The sequence below is a fragment of the Toxoplasma gondii genome, chromosome IX, assembly GCF_000006565.2.
Source record: "Toxoplasma gondii ME49 chromosome IX, whole genome shotgun sequence".
NCBI lineage: Eukaryota > Apicomplexa > Conoidasida > Eucoccidiorida > Sarcocystidae > Toxoplasma > Toxoplasma gondii.
The window spans coordinates 5,318,992-5,334,623 of NC_031477.1; the positions used below are offsets into that span (position 1 = coordinate 5,318,992).

At 52.5% G+C, this 15,632-nt stretch overlaps 3 protein-coding genes across 3 annotated transcripts; all 3 read left to right on the plus strand.

Moving 5' to 3' along the window:
• The first annotated feature begins 1,048 nt into the window (after positions 1-1,048).
• TGME49_305260 (hypothetical protein) lies at positions 1,049-5,306 on the plus strand. Its single transcript, XM_002370278.2, has 4 exons — positions 1,049-2,574; positions 2,920-3,402; positions 3,838-4,136; positions 4,473-5,306. Exons 1-4 carry the CDS (start codon positions 1,803-1,805, stop codon positions 4,701-4,703), a joined length of 1,785 nt encoding a protein of 594 aa, XP_002370319.1. The 5' UTR covers positions 1,049-1,802; the 3' UTR covers positions 4,704-5,306.
• Positions 5,307-6,256: 950 nt separating this feature from the next.
• TGME49_305270 (hypothetical protein) lies at positions 6,257-12,208 on the plus strand. Its single transcript, XM_018782440.1, has 6 exons — positions 6,257-8,066; positions 8,447-8,746; positions 9,261-9,350; positions 9,868-10,275; positions 10,716-11,105; positions 11,534-12,208. Exons 1-6 carry the CDS (start codon positions 7,230-7,232, stop codon positions 11,723-11,725), a joined length of 2,217 nt encoding a protein of 738 aa, XP_018636130.1. The 5' UTR covers positions 6,257-7,229; the 3' UTR covers positions 11,726-12,208.
• Positions 12,209-13,123: 915 nt separating this feature from the next.
• On the plus strand, positions 13,124-15,346 carry TGME49_305280 (hypothetical protein). Its single transcript, XM_002370280.2, has 2 exons — positions 13,124-14,316; positions 14,930-15,346. The coding sequence occupies exons 1-2, from the start codon at positions 13,164-13,166 to the stop codon at positions 15,328-15,330; spliced, it is 1,554 nt and encodes a 517-aa protein (XP_002370321.1). The 5' UTR covers positions 13,124-13,163; the 3' UTR covers positions 15,331-15,346.
• Positions 15,347-15,632: the final 286 nt, after the last annotated feature.

Sequence of the window (15,632 nt, forward strand, 5' to 3'; positions counted from 1 at the left end):
AACAGCGTCTTCCGGCTGGACTTTAGTTCGCCGGGATTCAGCATTTCAGAGTTGCATTCGTCAGTCTTAGACTTCTCAGGCAAGCGTCCACCAAATGCTGTACAGAGTTAGACCGCGTATGCGCACTACGAAGCCGACAGCACCACACATCTCGTGCGTTAAAAGTGGCACCTATGAAACCGCAGGTTTGTCATGGAAAAAAGCGTTAAATCTGTTCAGTCCGGCCTTGCTCTGTCCACAACGCCGATTGGTACGGTAACTTCTCAGATACAACCATCCATAGAACAGACGCCGTCCTTTCTTACATGTTTCAGAGAACCGTTCGTGCTATGATGTCTTCGGTAGAAAGATATGTTGCGCGGATTCGTAAGAAGCACGTCAAGTTGTTATCGAGGGAAAAGTGCAATTAAACCGCTACGCTACTACGTCGGGAATCCAGAGTGCACTGACAGCTGCATAGGACAATAATGCGTTTACCCACATAAGTCAATCGCGAGGATTTGACTGCACATTCTTTTTGTCAATTGAAACGTACTTGAAGTACGACTCGCTCTCCTAAAAGCAGCTGGCTGCCACATGAAGGGAACCAGACTTGCTAAGCATCTCCCAGACCCGAAAAGTGTAAAGTAAAGAGCTTTGTCGCCTGTCGTTCATCACGATGAAAAACTCCAAGGTGGCGGAAATCGAGGCCGCTTACTAACCGCCCTTAAACACTCGCACGGGCGCAATTCAGTGATTGATGCACCCACCTGGAGAAGCTCTGAGGTGTCCATTGTCAACCTGTGTGGTCCACGAATTTGACGCAAAATCTAGTTCGAAGAAGGAATGTTTTAGAGCAGTTCTGTCCGTGTTACTCCAGCATTTGAGATATCTCCCGGAGCTGAGGGGCTGGCTAGGATCCCCAGAAAAGAGCAAAGTCTCTCGTGTGTCCCGGGGTCCGTAGCTCGCTGGTGTGCTTTCCAGCTGGGCACCTCTGACCCGCCACTTAGAAGAATCGAGGCTGGATCTATTAAAAGACCTGCATCGTTTTTATTTGAACCTAAGAATCAAGAATTTTATTGTCTGGTCATCCTTTGCCGTTTTGGTGCGGGTCTTGCCAGCCTGCATCGGTGTGTCGAACACACGCGCGGGCCTACAGCTGGCATATTGAGTCGCCTCGACGTCAATTGAGCAATTGAGAAGTCATCGCCGTTTTTCTCTAGACTCCCCGTTTGCCAAAATTGTGGCTTCTGACTCAAGGGGTTCTACCATTGTGACGAAGACCAGAAACGAAACCGGTCCTTCGTGGTGGCCGACAGAGCATGCCCGGGGCATTTGAGATGAACGAGTTTTAAATCTATCCCAGTACGGCATGGGAGGCGAACTGTTGTTTCTGGCCATAATTTGCGGCGTTACTCTCGCATTTTCAGAGCAAGAAACTGCTGAGAATTTTCGGTGATCCTATAGCTGTGTAGCGAGTCGGCTCGTTCCCCCGAAGTTTCGTTTTCCCTCGAACCGCTATTCAACCTATTATTTTCGGTTCTCTTTTCACCTCCCTTTTTCGCCGCCGCACGTTACTTGCCTCGATCCTCTCCTCTTTTTCCCATCAGTCTTGCACAAATTCTGGCGAGTTCTGTATCTGAATCGTTTGGCTTGCTTTCCCCCTTCACACCCGACTCGGTCACCCAGCCCCTGCTTCTCCTGTATCTTCTATGTCCCTCTCTCTGTTCTGCGTCCCCCTCTTCCTCTAGCTGTTCTGCATCTCTTCCCGTCGTATCCCTTTCCCCTGTCTCTCCTTATCTCCGCGATTTCCCGTATCCACCATGGAAACAACCGCGCCTCTCGCGCAGACAGAGGAGCAACCGGCAGCTCTCGCGCTGAACGGAGCCGCGAGCTCCAGTTCCCTGCCTGCGGCTGCGGGCGTCAGCGCTGCCGCGGATGCCGACCCTGCTGCACCGAATTCCCCCGAGAGAAACAACGGGGGAGAACCAGTGACGGCGGGGGCAGCGCTAGCTGCCAGCCTGGGAGAGACCGCGAAAGCCAGCTCTGCGGAGGCGAGGAAGAGCGCAGCTTCTGCCAAGGGAGAGGCAGAGCAAAGAAGGCCGAACCACGGCGTCCTGGAGAAAGTTGTCGATGCTCTCGAACACATCAACAGCCCCACCTCGGTGCGGCCGCCTGGCGCTCCAGCTGCCAGTCCACCGGCTGCCGCCTCGCCACACGCCGAAGGACCCAGCACACCTGCGGTGGCAAAAGCCAGAAGCAAAAAGCTGCACTTCGGCTCCAGCCACCAGGCCTACACGGGCATCGATGAGTGGCTGGACAACTACGAGATCGATCTGAAGGACCTCGGACCGAACTTCCGGTCGGGGAAACTGACGAACGCGCAGAACCTTGACCTCGCCACCTACACGTGGACGCAAGACACCTTCTCCCATGTGAAAGGCGCTGTCGTCCTCTTCCACTCCTACACATCCCACGCCCTCTGGGACTTCATGCGACACCAGCCGACCGCGCAGGCAGTCGTCTCCCAGGTCGACACGCTAACTGGAGAAAAAGAAACCGTCGACATGCTTTCATGGGTTCCCATCTACAACGGTAGGGGCTCTTCTGTGCAAAAGTACGGGCGCAGAAGTGACTGCGTGCGCGGTCCAGTCCACTCTTCACAGATTCACAACCCTCTCAGTGCTCGCGTTTGTGTGTACGTGTGTGTGACCTCAAAGTTTCAACGCATGCAAGTGGTCGGACTTTGGCTTCGCACAGCAGGAGGCGAAGGGGAGGGAAGTCTTGCTTTCGAGAACAGCGAGACAAACCTCAAACAAGAAGCTTTACGGGCGAGAGCTAGAGGGCTAAATGTTCAGAGACAACTATCCGTCGCGTATGGAAACGCGTGTGAAGCAAACAGTGGAATGATTGGGTTTCGTGCGCTGTGTTTCTCTTCAGGCAGCTGGGTGGAGGCTTTCTGGAACCTCGGATTCAACGTGTACGCAATCGATCACCAAAGTCACGGCCGCTCTGCGGGGTGGAGAGAGTGGAGGTGCAATGTGGAGACGTTTGATCACCTCGTTGACGACGCTGTGCTCTTTATCAAATCCGTTGTTGCGGCAGACCCCATGACACCGGACAGCGTGCCTATCTATGTCCTGGGCTACTCCATGGGGGGGAATATCACGATTCAGACACTGGCACGCATTTTCGCGGATCAATCGGAGGAAGGGAAACAGCTGCAATCGCGTGTGAAAGCTGCCGTGCTTCTCGCACCCATGCTGAGGATTTTGTTTGACCGAAAAACGGAGTTCCTCGCAAAAATCAACAGACATATCATCAGCTGCTGCGTACCCAATCTGCGACTCGGACGCTCCTCCGGTGACGAGGCGTACGCCTACCTCGACAGATGGTACGAGAAGGATCCTTACGCGTACTCAGGTGAGCAAAGACAGGCAAACAGAGGGAGAAAGGGAGGGCGACGAGAGACTCTCGCCGAAACGGTGGAGAAGGGAACCAGAGAACATGTCTGAGAGAGTGTCGAGAAGAGAAGGCGCCTTCTAACGGTGCTCGGAACCCCCCTGTTTACCGTAAAAAGAACAACTGCATGTTTGAGGGAGTGTCCGATCGAGAGGGGCATGCTTTTTCGAAGCGTGATGGACACACACGCCTCTGGAGTCTCTCCTCTCAAAAAAACCAGGTGTTTCTCGCCAGCTTGCTGGAAAGGAGAAGTAGGCAGAGGAAACGAAAACGCTGTTGGAGTCTTGTGGTGAATGCATTTACAACGAGATGTTTACCACGCCTATTTGCTTCCAAACACACCACCAAGGAGTTGCGACAACCTCTTGTTTCTCTCGTGGGGCTGTCGCGGTTCAGGAAGTGCCAAGTCGCGCATGATCGCGAACCTCTACTCTGCGACTCTGAAAACAAAGAAGCTCATGAAGACCCTCCCCGAGCATCTGAGAGTTCTCTGTCTCCAAGGAACAGCAGACGCCACAGTGGACCACAGAGCGGCTTTGCTTCTTGCCAAGACTCCCGTTCGGCTCGATCTTATGTACCTCACTGGATGGAGTCATTACTTGGCCAAGCAAATTGGATTCGAACTCCTGAGGGACCTGGTCGCGGCGTGGGTGCATGCGAAGCTGCAAGTCGACACGGCTGTGCCAGCTCATCGTGTAAGCCACCGACTGACAGGAAAGATCCGTTTTGAAGTCTGATCCTATTTAGATAGCGATGCGCATGCTTGATACATGGATCTACTTTATATCTACATGGAGCTGAACTGGATGCAACACAAATCTCGTGAAACGATGCGGATCTTGTCACCTCATCATGTACATGCATGTGTGTAAGCACAATGCTTGTACGCGTCGAGCGATGAGAACGAACGAAACGGGAGAAAGAAGAGATTTATGCAGGTGCGGTTGTGGACGGACGACCTGACACGTGGAATGAGGGATGCACTGAAATTGTACACGGCTGCTGTCATTCTCTACGTTGTGCTTTTCCAGGACTCGCTCGAGAGTTGGGCGGCGGAGTCAACGAACCCACGAGATCGTGTCGCTGACATGGGCACACAGACTTCCGTTACTCTGCCTCCTCCCATAAGAACAGTTTCTGACAAGCCCGCCGGCGCTCCATTTGACGCTGCGACCACGAGCGATGCCCAGAATCTGGAAGTGTCTAGATCGACAAGCCAAGTCATGACTTCGCAGGACTCGGGCAGAGAAGCCGCGGCATAGAGTCCTTTTCAGTGTTGTGTCTCTTTTGCTGGAACGCCAACTTTAAAAACAGCGAGATTGTCCTTTCAGGACTGCTTGTGGAGAAGAAACTGCATGACGAAAAGCCACCAGAAGCAGACCTGGTACCGGCGGGAGTAAGGGGGGTTGTGGGAGTTCGCCAGCGCGTTTCTTCCATTACTGCGTGGACATGCCCACACCTTTTTGCACATTTCTGGAAGGAAACTGAAGGGGGGAAAGGCGAGGCAGCGTTGCGTCGTCCATTTCGATCGTGGCAGCGCGACATTTGAAGCTGAGAAACCTGCTGTCACTTCAGTTTTACTCACACCGTTTTTCCGTTTTATTCACCCGTTTCCGCGCACTTGCGACTCGCTGTGGAGGTTACGGTGGAGGCGATCCCTCTCGTAGCACGAGCGTGACCCAGAAAGGAATCGCCGCTGCACCTTGCTGTGACTCAGCTGGAACATCGGTCACCCGTGTTCGGCCTCATCGGTGGAAGGCTTTTTTTGCACAACATCGGGTACATGCAGACGCACCCGTGAATTGCTGTTTTTTGAGAAACTGAGTAGCGCGATTTGTTCGTGGACCAGTCAGTCTACTATTCGGCTCTCCTGTATACACACATTCTCCTACACATTCGCATCTTGAGGTTTGTGAGCAGTCGCTCTTGGTCGCCGTCGCTTTTTCCGTTTTTAGCCCTCTTCCACAACGGCAATCATTGCGGGCAACTGCGTTACACCAGACACTCACATCGTGGAGGAGACGACCAAAGTTTCAAAGCCATGCTGAAAAAGTAGACACAGTAGCACTTTGGATCCTCGTGGGGAAGCACCTCTCCATTCTCTCACACGAAATCATCCCTTCTGCACACTGATCACGTCACGGAGGGGCTAAACCTGCAGTCTCCCCAATTCAGGATCCAACTGTCATTAGCTGTACATCACTGCCGGTAGATAAAGCGCAGGGCTTTCCGCCTCATACTTGCGCACCACTTTTGAAAAGAGCAATCGAAAGGAGGCATTTGTAGAGCACGGAGATGGATGTTCTTCAAAATCTTTCCGCACATCAGTGACTTATCTCACCATGTTCAGAACGTTTTCCCCGAGTTTCACGCCCGAAATGTTAGACGGCTGATTCCCCACTGTCCAGCATCATCGAGTTTCTCTCTAAAGCACCGGCGTTTCGTTTCCATTTTTTCCTAATGGGGGACGCAGAGCCCACGGGTGTGCTAACGACTGGGATGGCGATGGAAAACTACTCTTCGCTGCTCCCCTCCCGACGTCTGCTCCACTGAAAGATTCCTAGCACCTGTGCTGGTCCTCTACAAGCTCGGTCGCGGCACCGTTCCTTCGTGTGTCTTTGCAGGCACCAGCAGCGCGGCAGCAGCCCCGTTTCCGTTTCGTGCTTGCTTTCGACAAAAAGCAACGAATCAAATTGAAAGCGTTTCCTCGCTTGAACCCGGTTTCGCAGAAGGCTAGCTGTGCAGAGCTGGCGCTCACTCCCACCCCGCAGCCGTCTTAATGGCGGGGGTTGGAAATCGCTTGCAAGACATAACGCGACAGGACACGCAGCCGTGGCGAGGCAGAAACGTGGAAGGAAAGGAGTGGCTCTGAAAGTAGACATTTTTTCGTGGGCACACTGAGGAAAAAAGGAATCTTTACGCATTATCTTGTGAGAATCAGACCACTGGCTGATCTGTAATAGTCGGTACGCGGCTGCCCGTCGCGAGCAGGGTCGACTTACCGGGGCGGCTAGGTTGCGTAAGTTTTGAGATTTTTTGCTTTTTCAAGTGTGCCTGTTGATCTATGCCTTTTGCGATGATTAGACCGCCGAGACGTCCACTCTTGGAAAGGGTTCGGCCCAAGGTTTCACCACATGCCCACTTCAACAGACTCCACCGGACCGATATAACTTGACTCAAATGCTAGCGCGGCGTTGCTATGGCTTCGGGGGAGGCATGGGGTCTGCATTGCCTCTTTACCATACACCGTTCTTCCGCCTTTCATGTCTCTATTTCAGGCATTCTCTGGCCCGTCCAGGAAATACTTCCTTCCCGTGAGGACGACAGGGCTGGTCGCGGACGGCTTACGAGCCCAATCCGTTCTCCCTTGACATGCCGCCCGGTCGAATGCGGTAGAACTGGGATCGCAATGCTGCGTCCGAACCCGTGGAAATGTCAGCGGTGGAGTAAACTGTTGGCAGTTCTCCTGGAGGAGGAGAGTAGAGATGAACGCCGTATGGGTGCTCTCCAGAGGACGCTGCTCTCTTTTGGTGCCCGCGTCTAGTCTGGGTCACGCGCCCGTGTCTCGCGGAACCGCCAGCACCAGCACGTTGCGTTTTCCTCAGTCACTTTCTGCAGAGTCGTTTTCTCCGAGCCTCCTCTTGGGTGCGAGTGGCTAAGAACTAAAAGTGAGCCGTTTCTCCTCTGTTCTGCGTTTTAAAACTGTAGCTCCTCAGTGTTCCTCCCCATCGTCTTGCGTCCAGACTCGAGTTTCCCTGAGACACTTTATTCCCCCTCGCACAATCCTCATGAAGCCTTTCGCGCCTATTCTTCTCTTGCTTGCCTTGTTCCCCTTTTCGGGGTCGGGCGTAAGTTTCAATCCTTACGCGGAACGTCCACTTCTCGACTCTCCCCCGCCTCCAGCGTCGCTTCCGCCCTCAGAGCCCCTGCCGCCTCCACCTGCTCTGCCCACTCCGAAGCTGCATCCTCCCCACCCCACACACGGGACAGGTCAACCCCTCCCTCCGCCCGCGATCGGCGACCTGCACGCGTTCTATCCGAGGCCGCCTCCCACAGTGCCTGCTTACTATGTAGGCGAGTTCGTCGCTCCAGCCCCGCCACTCGCGACCGGCGCAACTCCCGGTGATGTCGAGGCTTTCCAGAGGTACTACCAGGCTCAAGAAACGCCCTTCGATGTCCCTCCCGCAGAGCCTGTCGCCATCCCAGTTGCCGTGCCGCCTCGAAAAATAGAACACGTTCAAGAGCCGCCGTCGCCCCCTGTTCCGCCTGAATCCACCGAAGGCCGGAAGGTGAATGGAATGGGTGCGCCTAGGTATCATACCATGTACCCTCCCACAGGGCTTGCGACCCACGAGGCAGAACCTGACCACGCTGCAAACACCGCTGGACAACAACAACCGGCTGCCGAGCTCTTCAGCCGTCTCGGCCAACCGTTTCCTGTCTACGCAGGCCGCGACGGGCAGCCTTGGTGGCGTGTGAAAGGCTCAGGGTACGACTACTCTGCTGACTTTTACTCGACCACGGAAAGCCTAAATAAGGTGAAAGAAGAGGCGGCAAGAATGGCCATCGAACTCCTCCAAGACACGCTGCGGGGCATTCCAGCGTACCCCGAACAGCAACTGAAGGTAGGGGAAATCGAGGTCTCGAGAAATCCTCAGGTCTCTCTCGAGTGGATGTATGTACGCATTTTGTGTTTCGAACTTAATCGCAACCAAAGCAACTTCCTTCCCTTCACTGCGAGGGATTGGGCAGTGCAGGCGGCGGCACCGGACGAGAGAATTTTGAAACTTATGGGAGTCGCGGCTTCCTTACGGAACGTGCTCTATGTATCGTTCTGCCCCCTACGCGAAAGCTCTCTCCTCGTGTCTCGTAGCAACTCGGACGAGTTCTTCCAAAATGGCTTCTACTCAACAACACGCTTCTCTTTGTCGCGACCTTTAGGCACGGCCGAGAAAGGACCGCAGCATCCGCTGTTCTGCATTTCCCTACTTTCTCCCTCCATCAGGTTGTGATTATTTACAAGCACTTCTACAAGGAGACGTGGGACATCGCAAGCGAGGCACTGATGATCCCAGCTGGACACAATCCGCAACTCGGTCACCTCCTCGTCGCCGTGATGCTAAATCTTTCTGTCCACGTCCAGAGAAGCTGCGCGTATCGCCTCACCGAACTCGGGCCTCAAGTGGAAGCCCGATTGCGGTCGGAAGATCAGCGGACAGTTCGACTTGTAAAAAACCGGGATCTCAACGTTCCTTTGCGGAAGTTCGCTGAGATTCGTCTCATTCTCGAACGAGGCTCAAAGACAGTGAGCAACAGAGCGTTGGGGGACAGAAACGAAGGAAAGTTTGCCCTAGCGCTCAGACACTTTGTTCATGCCACAGTTGTGTCAAAATTGAGGAAACGTCTGCTATGTCATGGTATGAAGACGCAAGGCTTCATCTCGTGCCATTCATATGAGCAGAAATCTGCGTCTCGCCCAAAACTCGGGGACGCCTTCTGGTGTCTCTCTTCATGAGCAATGTGCTGGGGCAACGGATCATATAGGCCGAACTATCGATTGATAAATATTTCTTCGACGGTTATATATGGGCGTCTAAATGCCAATCAAACATGCCAAGGTTGGTTTTTCTTTGCTGCAGAGATCTCTCTCCCCGTTCTTTTGCCGTGCCAGTGTTCTCAATTTTTCCAAAGTAGAGCGATTCGGCGAGAAACATACACTTGCAGGGTAGAACAGGTACTACCTGATGCCTTACCGTCGGATTGGTTGACTCTTTCCCGTTAGAAATGCGGGGAGTTCTCTGCTCTCTTTTGTCTCTCAGGAGTCAGACTGTCTCTCGAATATGAAGAACAAACTTCGAACGCTTCTTCCCCGGCGCATATATCAGCATCTTCCGCGAGTGTCTCTGCAGGCAAGAATTCACCATAACCCAGAGTTTCCCTCGTTTATGGGCAGACCATTTTTTCTCTAGGGACGAATCTGTGGGGTGGCGATTTGACATCTAGATAGGAAGAGAACCTGGGGTGCTCTTTACGCCAGCTTTTACGCTAGACTCAAATGCACTGAAAAATGAGCTGCACAGGTGACTCTGCGTTATATTCTCGTCAGAACACAGTTTCAGCTTACCACACTAACTGTAGGCTTTCTGATACTGCACAACCCATCGAGAATGGGCTTGCGCTAGAAGGTATAGTCGTCTTTCTTTCAGGAACTCGATCTGTTGGAAAAGAAGGCTGGAAATAAGTCTTGTCTCAGCTGTTTCTTGTGGCGTGTGTACCTGCGATGGTGCTGGATCCAATTCCCCACGACGTAGGATACCTCTTCAGTCACACGCAAAAGAAACAACAGGGGTTCCCTGGGGAGAAATCGCAGAGATTCTGTAGATGTCGCGAGGCCCTCTTTCCTTCTTGTTTTTGTCTTTCTCTCAGACGCTTCTCCTGATTCCGACGCCGGACGATCGGCCGCTGGACACGCACGACCCTCCGCACGCTGACGGTCTTGTTACGTACAACTTTGTGCAGCCGTTTCGAACGAGTGTTCTTACTCACATCGACCTTAGGAGGGACGCCGACCTGGCTCTCGGGCAGTTGTCTTCAATGCTCGTGAAAGCGACGCTTCCGGCCACGAAACAGTGCGGCGTTCTCTGGACGCGCTTCACCCCGGCGTATACAGCCATAGTTACGGATCCGAGTGGCTCTCTGTATCATGTTCCCCTCGGGAGAAAAACGATGAATCTCCGGCATCTGCTCGCCATTTCGGAGGTCATCAAGGACCGACTCAACCAAGATGTCACTATCACGCTCAACATTTTTTTCCCTGCGCTGTTGAAATCCGAGGTAAGGCGACGCGCGTGCTTTTGAGGTCCCCAGAACGGAAGAGCAGGACTGGGGGTTTTCTGCTGGACTCCCAGATTTCTTGCTCTTTAAGATCAGGCGTGTGGTTCCGTGTCACAAAAATCGGTCCATATTTGCTGACGCGCTTGAGACGCACCTGACACAGACGCACTCGAGATTGCAGAAAACACCACTGTGTCCCCGGAGGCGCTAAACGCACGCAGCTTTTGTCTCTGTTGGGAAGTACAGAGAAGCTGCTAGCTGTCTCCACACCCCGCACATTTTTGTTGGTTCTCATTTCGTGTGAGCTAGCCGCGCTTTCAAGTGGAATTCTGAAAGTAGAAAGCCGTCTAAACGTGAGACCGTGTTGCGTCGTCAGCCGTCTCGACAGGCTCTAGAGTCGTCTTTCCCTGTGTTTCGGGTTCTCCTGACGCTTTGTACAGGCGATCGCGGTTCATCGATGTCGGCCCAATACGTGGAAGCAGATCGTTCCGAGCTACGTCCCCCTTGGAGGCTTCCGAATCAGTGTCCTCGTCAACGTCGAGTGCGTAGGAATAATCAAAGTTAAGTGTCGGCGCCGAGTCGTGTCTCTCTTCTTCACGAATCCCTTCGCCAAGGTGTCCGACGCACTCCTGGCTATTCGACCATTCATCCGGACAGGACCCAATGACGCATTTGCGAGACGGCAATCGCCGTGTTTCGTCGGCTACGCTCGACTCAAAAGGAAAGAGGAGCGTGTGTTGAACATGGGACAGGTGTGGAGAGAACTAGACGAGTCAGTTTTGCTTTCAGAAATTGCGGCCAAGGACGAACCCCTTCTCCTGTCCCCAAAGGTACGCGTTTTTCGTACACTGACAGCTGGAGGTCCAACAACTCGCACACAGTTCTACTGAGGAGCGAAGAAAGGCAGATGAGAGAACATGCAGAGGGAGACCGCCAAAGACCATAAACTGACTTCATGTCTTCCAGCAAAGAAAAACACATGCGGAGTTACCCGTACGAAAAGTTCCAGAAACACACGCATTTAAAGAACAAGCAGAAGTCGGCATCCTCTAGTTACTTTCTCACCAAAGACTGATCTCGACTGCTGTGACACCAGTGAAAGTTTTCGTTGTTGAAGAAATATATGCTCTGCAAAGAAAAAGATCATGTGAACAGGAAAGGGCAGTCTTAACACTTTCTACCAGTGACTCGCAGCTAAACGAATTTCTCATTTCAGTCTGGCAAACGTTGTTGATCTGTATTTTGTGTTTTTGCGCAGACGCGTTTTTTTCGGACGGAGGCATCGACTTCGCAAACTTTCTGTGAGTCGTACTTGCCCGTCCTGTCCCAGACGCCCCTCTTCGTGAGGCCGTATTTCCTGGACTTCTCACCCGACGATACCCTGCGCCTTCAACCGGTCTTTGGGGGCACATCGTTGAGAATCCTCCAGTCGCCGTTTGCGCAGGAGTGACCGTAATAACTTTTTTCCTTGAACAAATGTATTACAGTGTTCGATTCGCAGGTTGTCAGCCACATCTCACGGCTAGTGCAGTCGACTACCACCAAGCGTTGTGAGGCAGAAGTGATGATGGGTTGCGTCGACTTGTGCAAAAAGACGTTTCGTGAGTTTTTGTGGGGAACACGAAGGAATACATGTTTCAACGAGGTGTACGACGGTTTTCGCTGTGCTGCTTGCGAAATAAAGAGCCCTCTGAGGATGTTAAAACCCGGGCGTCTAAAAATACATTGTTTTTTTCGTCCTGTCACCGCAACTTTCCGACTCTGAAAATTCTCATGTTTTTGTAACGGTAGTGTCGTAGAACGCGACTGCATTAAGTACGCGAGATACACCCATCTCTTAGATGGAATTGTTTCACTGCTGAGTCGGTTCACCTGTCAAACTCTAACATATCTCGTGTGCCTGATAAAAGTTAATCGATTAACTGTAGCCGAAGAAACATCGCGCCTATCGGACCTTTACTGATCCAAAATTTCTCATAGTGTCATAAGGAAATTATGACTCGAAAAGGGGGAATGCACCCCAGAAACGTATTGTCTCTATTGCACACGCTCCGCACAGGACGGCCACGTGGGGGACAACCGTCCTACTACTTCAAAACGCAAGGGGAAACGAAGATTTTTCGGGACGGAAAGACAAAGGGAAAGAAGTTGAAAAACACCGATTGAATCAGGTGTGCTACCCTAGACAGTCGACACTCCATTCACCAGGCAGTGAAGAGCATGATTCTGTTGAACATCGGGACCTCGTGACTTTCGGCATACACCGATATGACTTACTGAATCTTAAGAAGCATATCGCTCTAGCCCAGCACTTTACCAACGTTGGCTGTATATCTCACAGCTGTTCGGTCGGTTCATGTCGGTTCATGCGTCAGCATCCTCGAAACCGTTGCAAAATCCGTCCGAGTCGGATCGCTTCGGCAACACTCCTTCAGATGTGTGCAGTCTATAGACAAGCTCTTGCAGACTGAGTTTTACTTCGGTAGACGCTGCAACGCGTACGACTGGAAGGACAGATTTAAACTCGTTTTGGTTTCAACGGTTCTTCAATGGCGTGCACGTTTCATAGGAATGTTCCGCAGAAGGAACACTTGCTGGGAGATGTCGCGATCAGTAGATCGTTATCGGAATCGACTGTTGGTGGTCAGGCAGAAATAACGTCACAACGGGAAAAAAAGTTCCTGCACCCGCGAAAGAAACGAAAGGCAGCGCAGCCGTTCAATCTGGCCTCCAGATTTACTGGAGTTGCCTCTAAATCGTTTTCTGGGGGATGTCGAACGGCTCGCGAGCATTCTCGAGGCCACATCCGTTCATCTCAGAGCGTCGCCTCCACACTGATCTACGCCTATTTCCTGTTCCTTGCCCCACAATCTGTGTTGTACCCCTCTATGATTCCGCATAATTTGTTGGTGATTCGTTCATATTCTCGTGACTTGAGTGTTGTCCGCATTGACTTTTCACCCACAGAGATTGAGAGGCTGTCAAACAAGATGCGTGAAAGGAGCTCTTGTGAATCGGCTGGTCAGTTTTCCACGATTTCGCATCGTCAGGACAACCCGCGCCTGCGGCTTTGGATTTTTGTCGTTTTTGTTGTTACAAGCACTCTAGTTTCCGGGGTTTCTTCCTCCTTTGCCTCGTGGGCGAGCGCAGCCACAACACGACCTCTGTCAGGTGTGGTTTTTCCAGCCAGTGTTCTGCTCCAGCATCCAGTCATTCGTGTAGGTGGCGGAACTACACGGGCAATTTCGCAGTTTCAGCAGCCACCAGCTACGGCCATCGTAGGATCCCAGTTTCAGGCAGGAGCTCTGAGTCATCCGGGCAATCCTGCCACTCTCACTTCCACCCTTCTGCGAGGAGGCGATGTCAACCGTCCATCTGTTGTTCTTCTGCCTCCCAACGGACAGTTGCAAACAAGCAGCAATGCCCCGTTGTACGTCCTTGCTTCGCCGGAGCCGTCTAACCGAGCAAGACGACCCGGCCTCACCCTTAATCAGAGAAGTTTCTATGATAATCCTCCTTTTTACCCGAAAGACTTGGTCACTCCTCAGTTCGAGGAGAGACTACCGAACTCGCAGACGGTCCAAGCGGGTGACCGGATAGCCAAGGCAGGAAACACTGCCCAAGGCCACTCCAGCCGCAAAGATCCAATGCTCGAGTTACATCCTGATGAGGAGGCGCTGAGGCAACGAACCACCTACGACCCAAGCACCTTGAGTCAAGTGCAAGGGAACCCGGTAGTTATCACTGAGCTGGGTATGCCCACAGTCGCAGGAAGTTTGGAGAAAGGCTTCAGAATAGAGCTGGGTAACACAGTGACAAAAGAAACCCATCTCGGTGCACCCACCTCCCGCTCGGCTCCATGGGGGGCAGGGAATGCCAGAATGAGTGAAGCAAAACCCACCCTTGCCAGTGACACGGACGGTCGCTACGCTTTGTATGATCGCGAGAGCTTCTGGAGTATAAACGGCGAAACATCTTCTTCACACTTACGGGAGAACATTGCCTCTGAACCCAGCTTTATATCGGATCAAACCGCCATCGGTGAGTGGATATGAGTTCGCAGCGTCAGTTTCCTAGCGTGAGAGGGCTCCTTTTTGTGCTGAAGATACGCATTCTTGCTTCAGCCCAAAGGAACATTCAGGCGGCCTTCAGTGCCACCTGATTTTCGAGTGTTTACTGCTGTACGGCTGTTGCATTTCGACAGAAATGCACAGGCACGAGCAACGTCCTTGCTCACCTAGGTATAACACCACCTTTCGGTGTACAGAAAACACGGAATGGGAGGCAGTTGCTCCGCTTCGCGAAAACGACTCTTCTCTTAGCTCCCAGGATTATCCTCCACACTGCGACTGTACCGAGTTTCCTCCCAGGCATTTGCTTCGCCCTGCGCTTCAAGCTTCTGAGTTATCCAGCGACCTCCAATTGAGGAGACACACACAGCCAGCTTCTTTATGACTGATTTACACCACCACCCCACTGGACTGCGTAAGATAGCAAAACGTGTTGGACTTCGAAAAGGCTGCGAGCATCCAGGTTCCAGTGCAACAAGAAAGGTCAACGATGTTTTCCTGTGTTCAATAATGATTCCGAATTGAGTGGTTAGGGAAACGATTTTTACTTTTGCGTGAATACTGTTGTCAAATGATGTGTACAGGCCCTGCTCAGGAGGTAGTTTGTCCGATACGGTTCATCGTCCCACAGCTCTGCTTTTCTGACCTGGATTGCCCAATCGCTGAACCTGACCAAGAGGGCATATACACGTGCTCGACCATCTCACCACGTATTGAAGGCGTCCCCGGTGTCTGCCGTTTGACTTGCGACGGCACTCCCAGTTTCCCGTGTCCCATTGGCCAGACTTGCACCGTTTCGATGGACGTTTCCGTCTGCGTCGAATTCTGTCCGCCAGACGGGAACCCTCCCTGTGATCGTGTTGCTTGTAGCGTTCTCCAGTTTTGTACACGGAACTGGTGTAGAACTCAGGGTGCGTTGCTGGATCCCACACTTTGTGTGCCACCGTTTGACCAACACGAAGAAGAGTTCTTTTGCATCGCCTAATCGATAGGAACGTAGCTGTGGCAGCACCCTTGAGGAGCTGCAGTGGCAACACCACCTTTGTACGGGGATCGCAGGTTCGATCTAATAATCTTCAGACCACCTACGGCTTTTGGTATTTCGAGGTCACGCCAACAGCGGGAACGGAACTGTGTTTCAACGGAAGGACACATTTAGCCTTGCTTCAGGGCCATCACAAACTTGGTTCCGTTTTGGTTTTCTCTAGATCCTACCAGCTTAGCCGGTCACAAACGTGAAGAAACACACGCGGCTGCACATATGCACATGCGCGTGTCTGTGTGTCG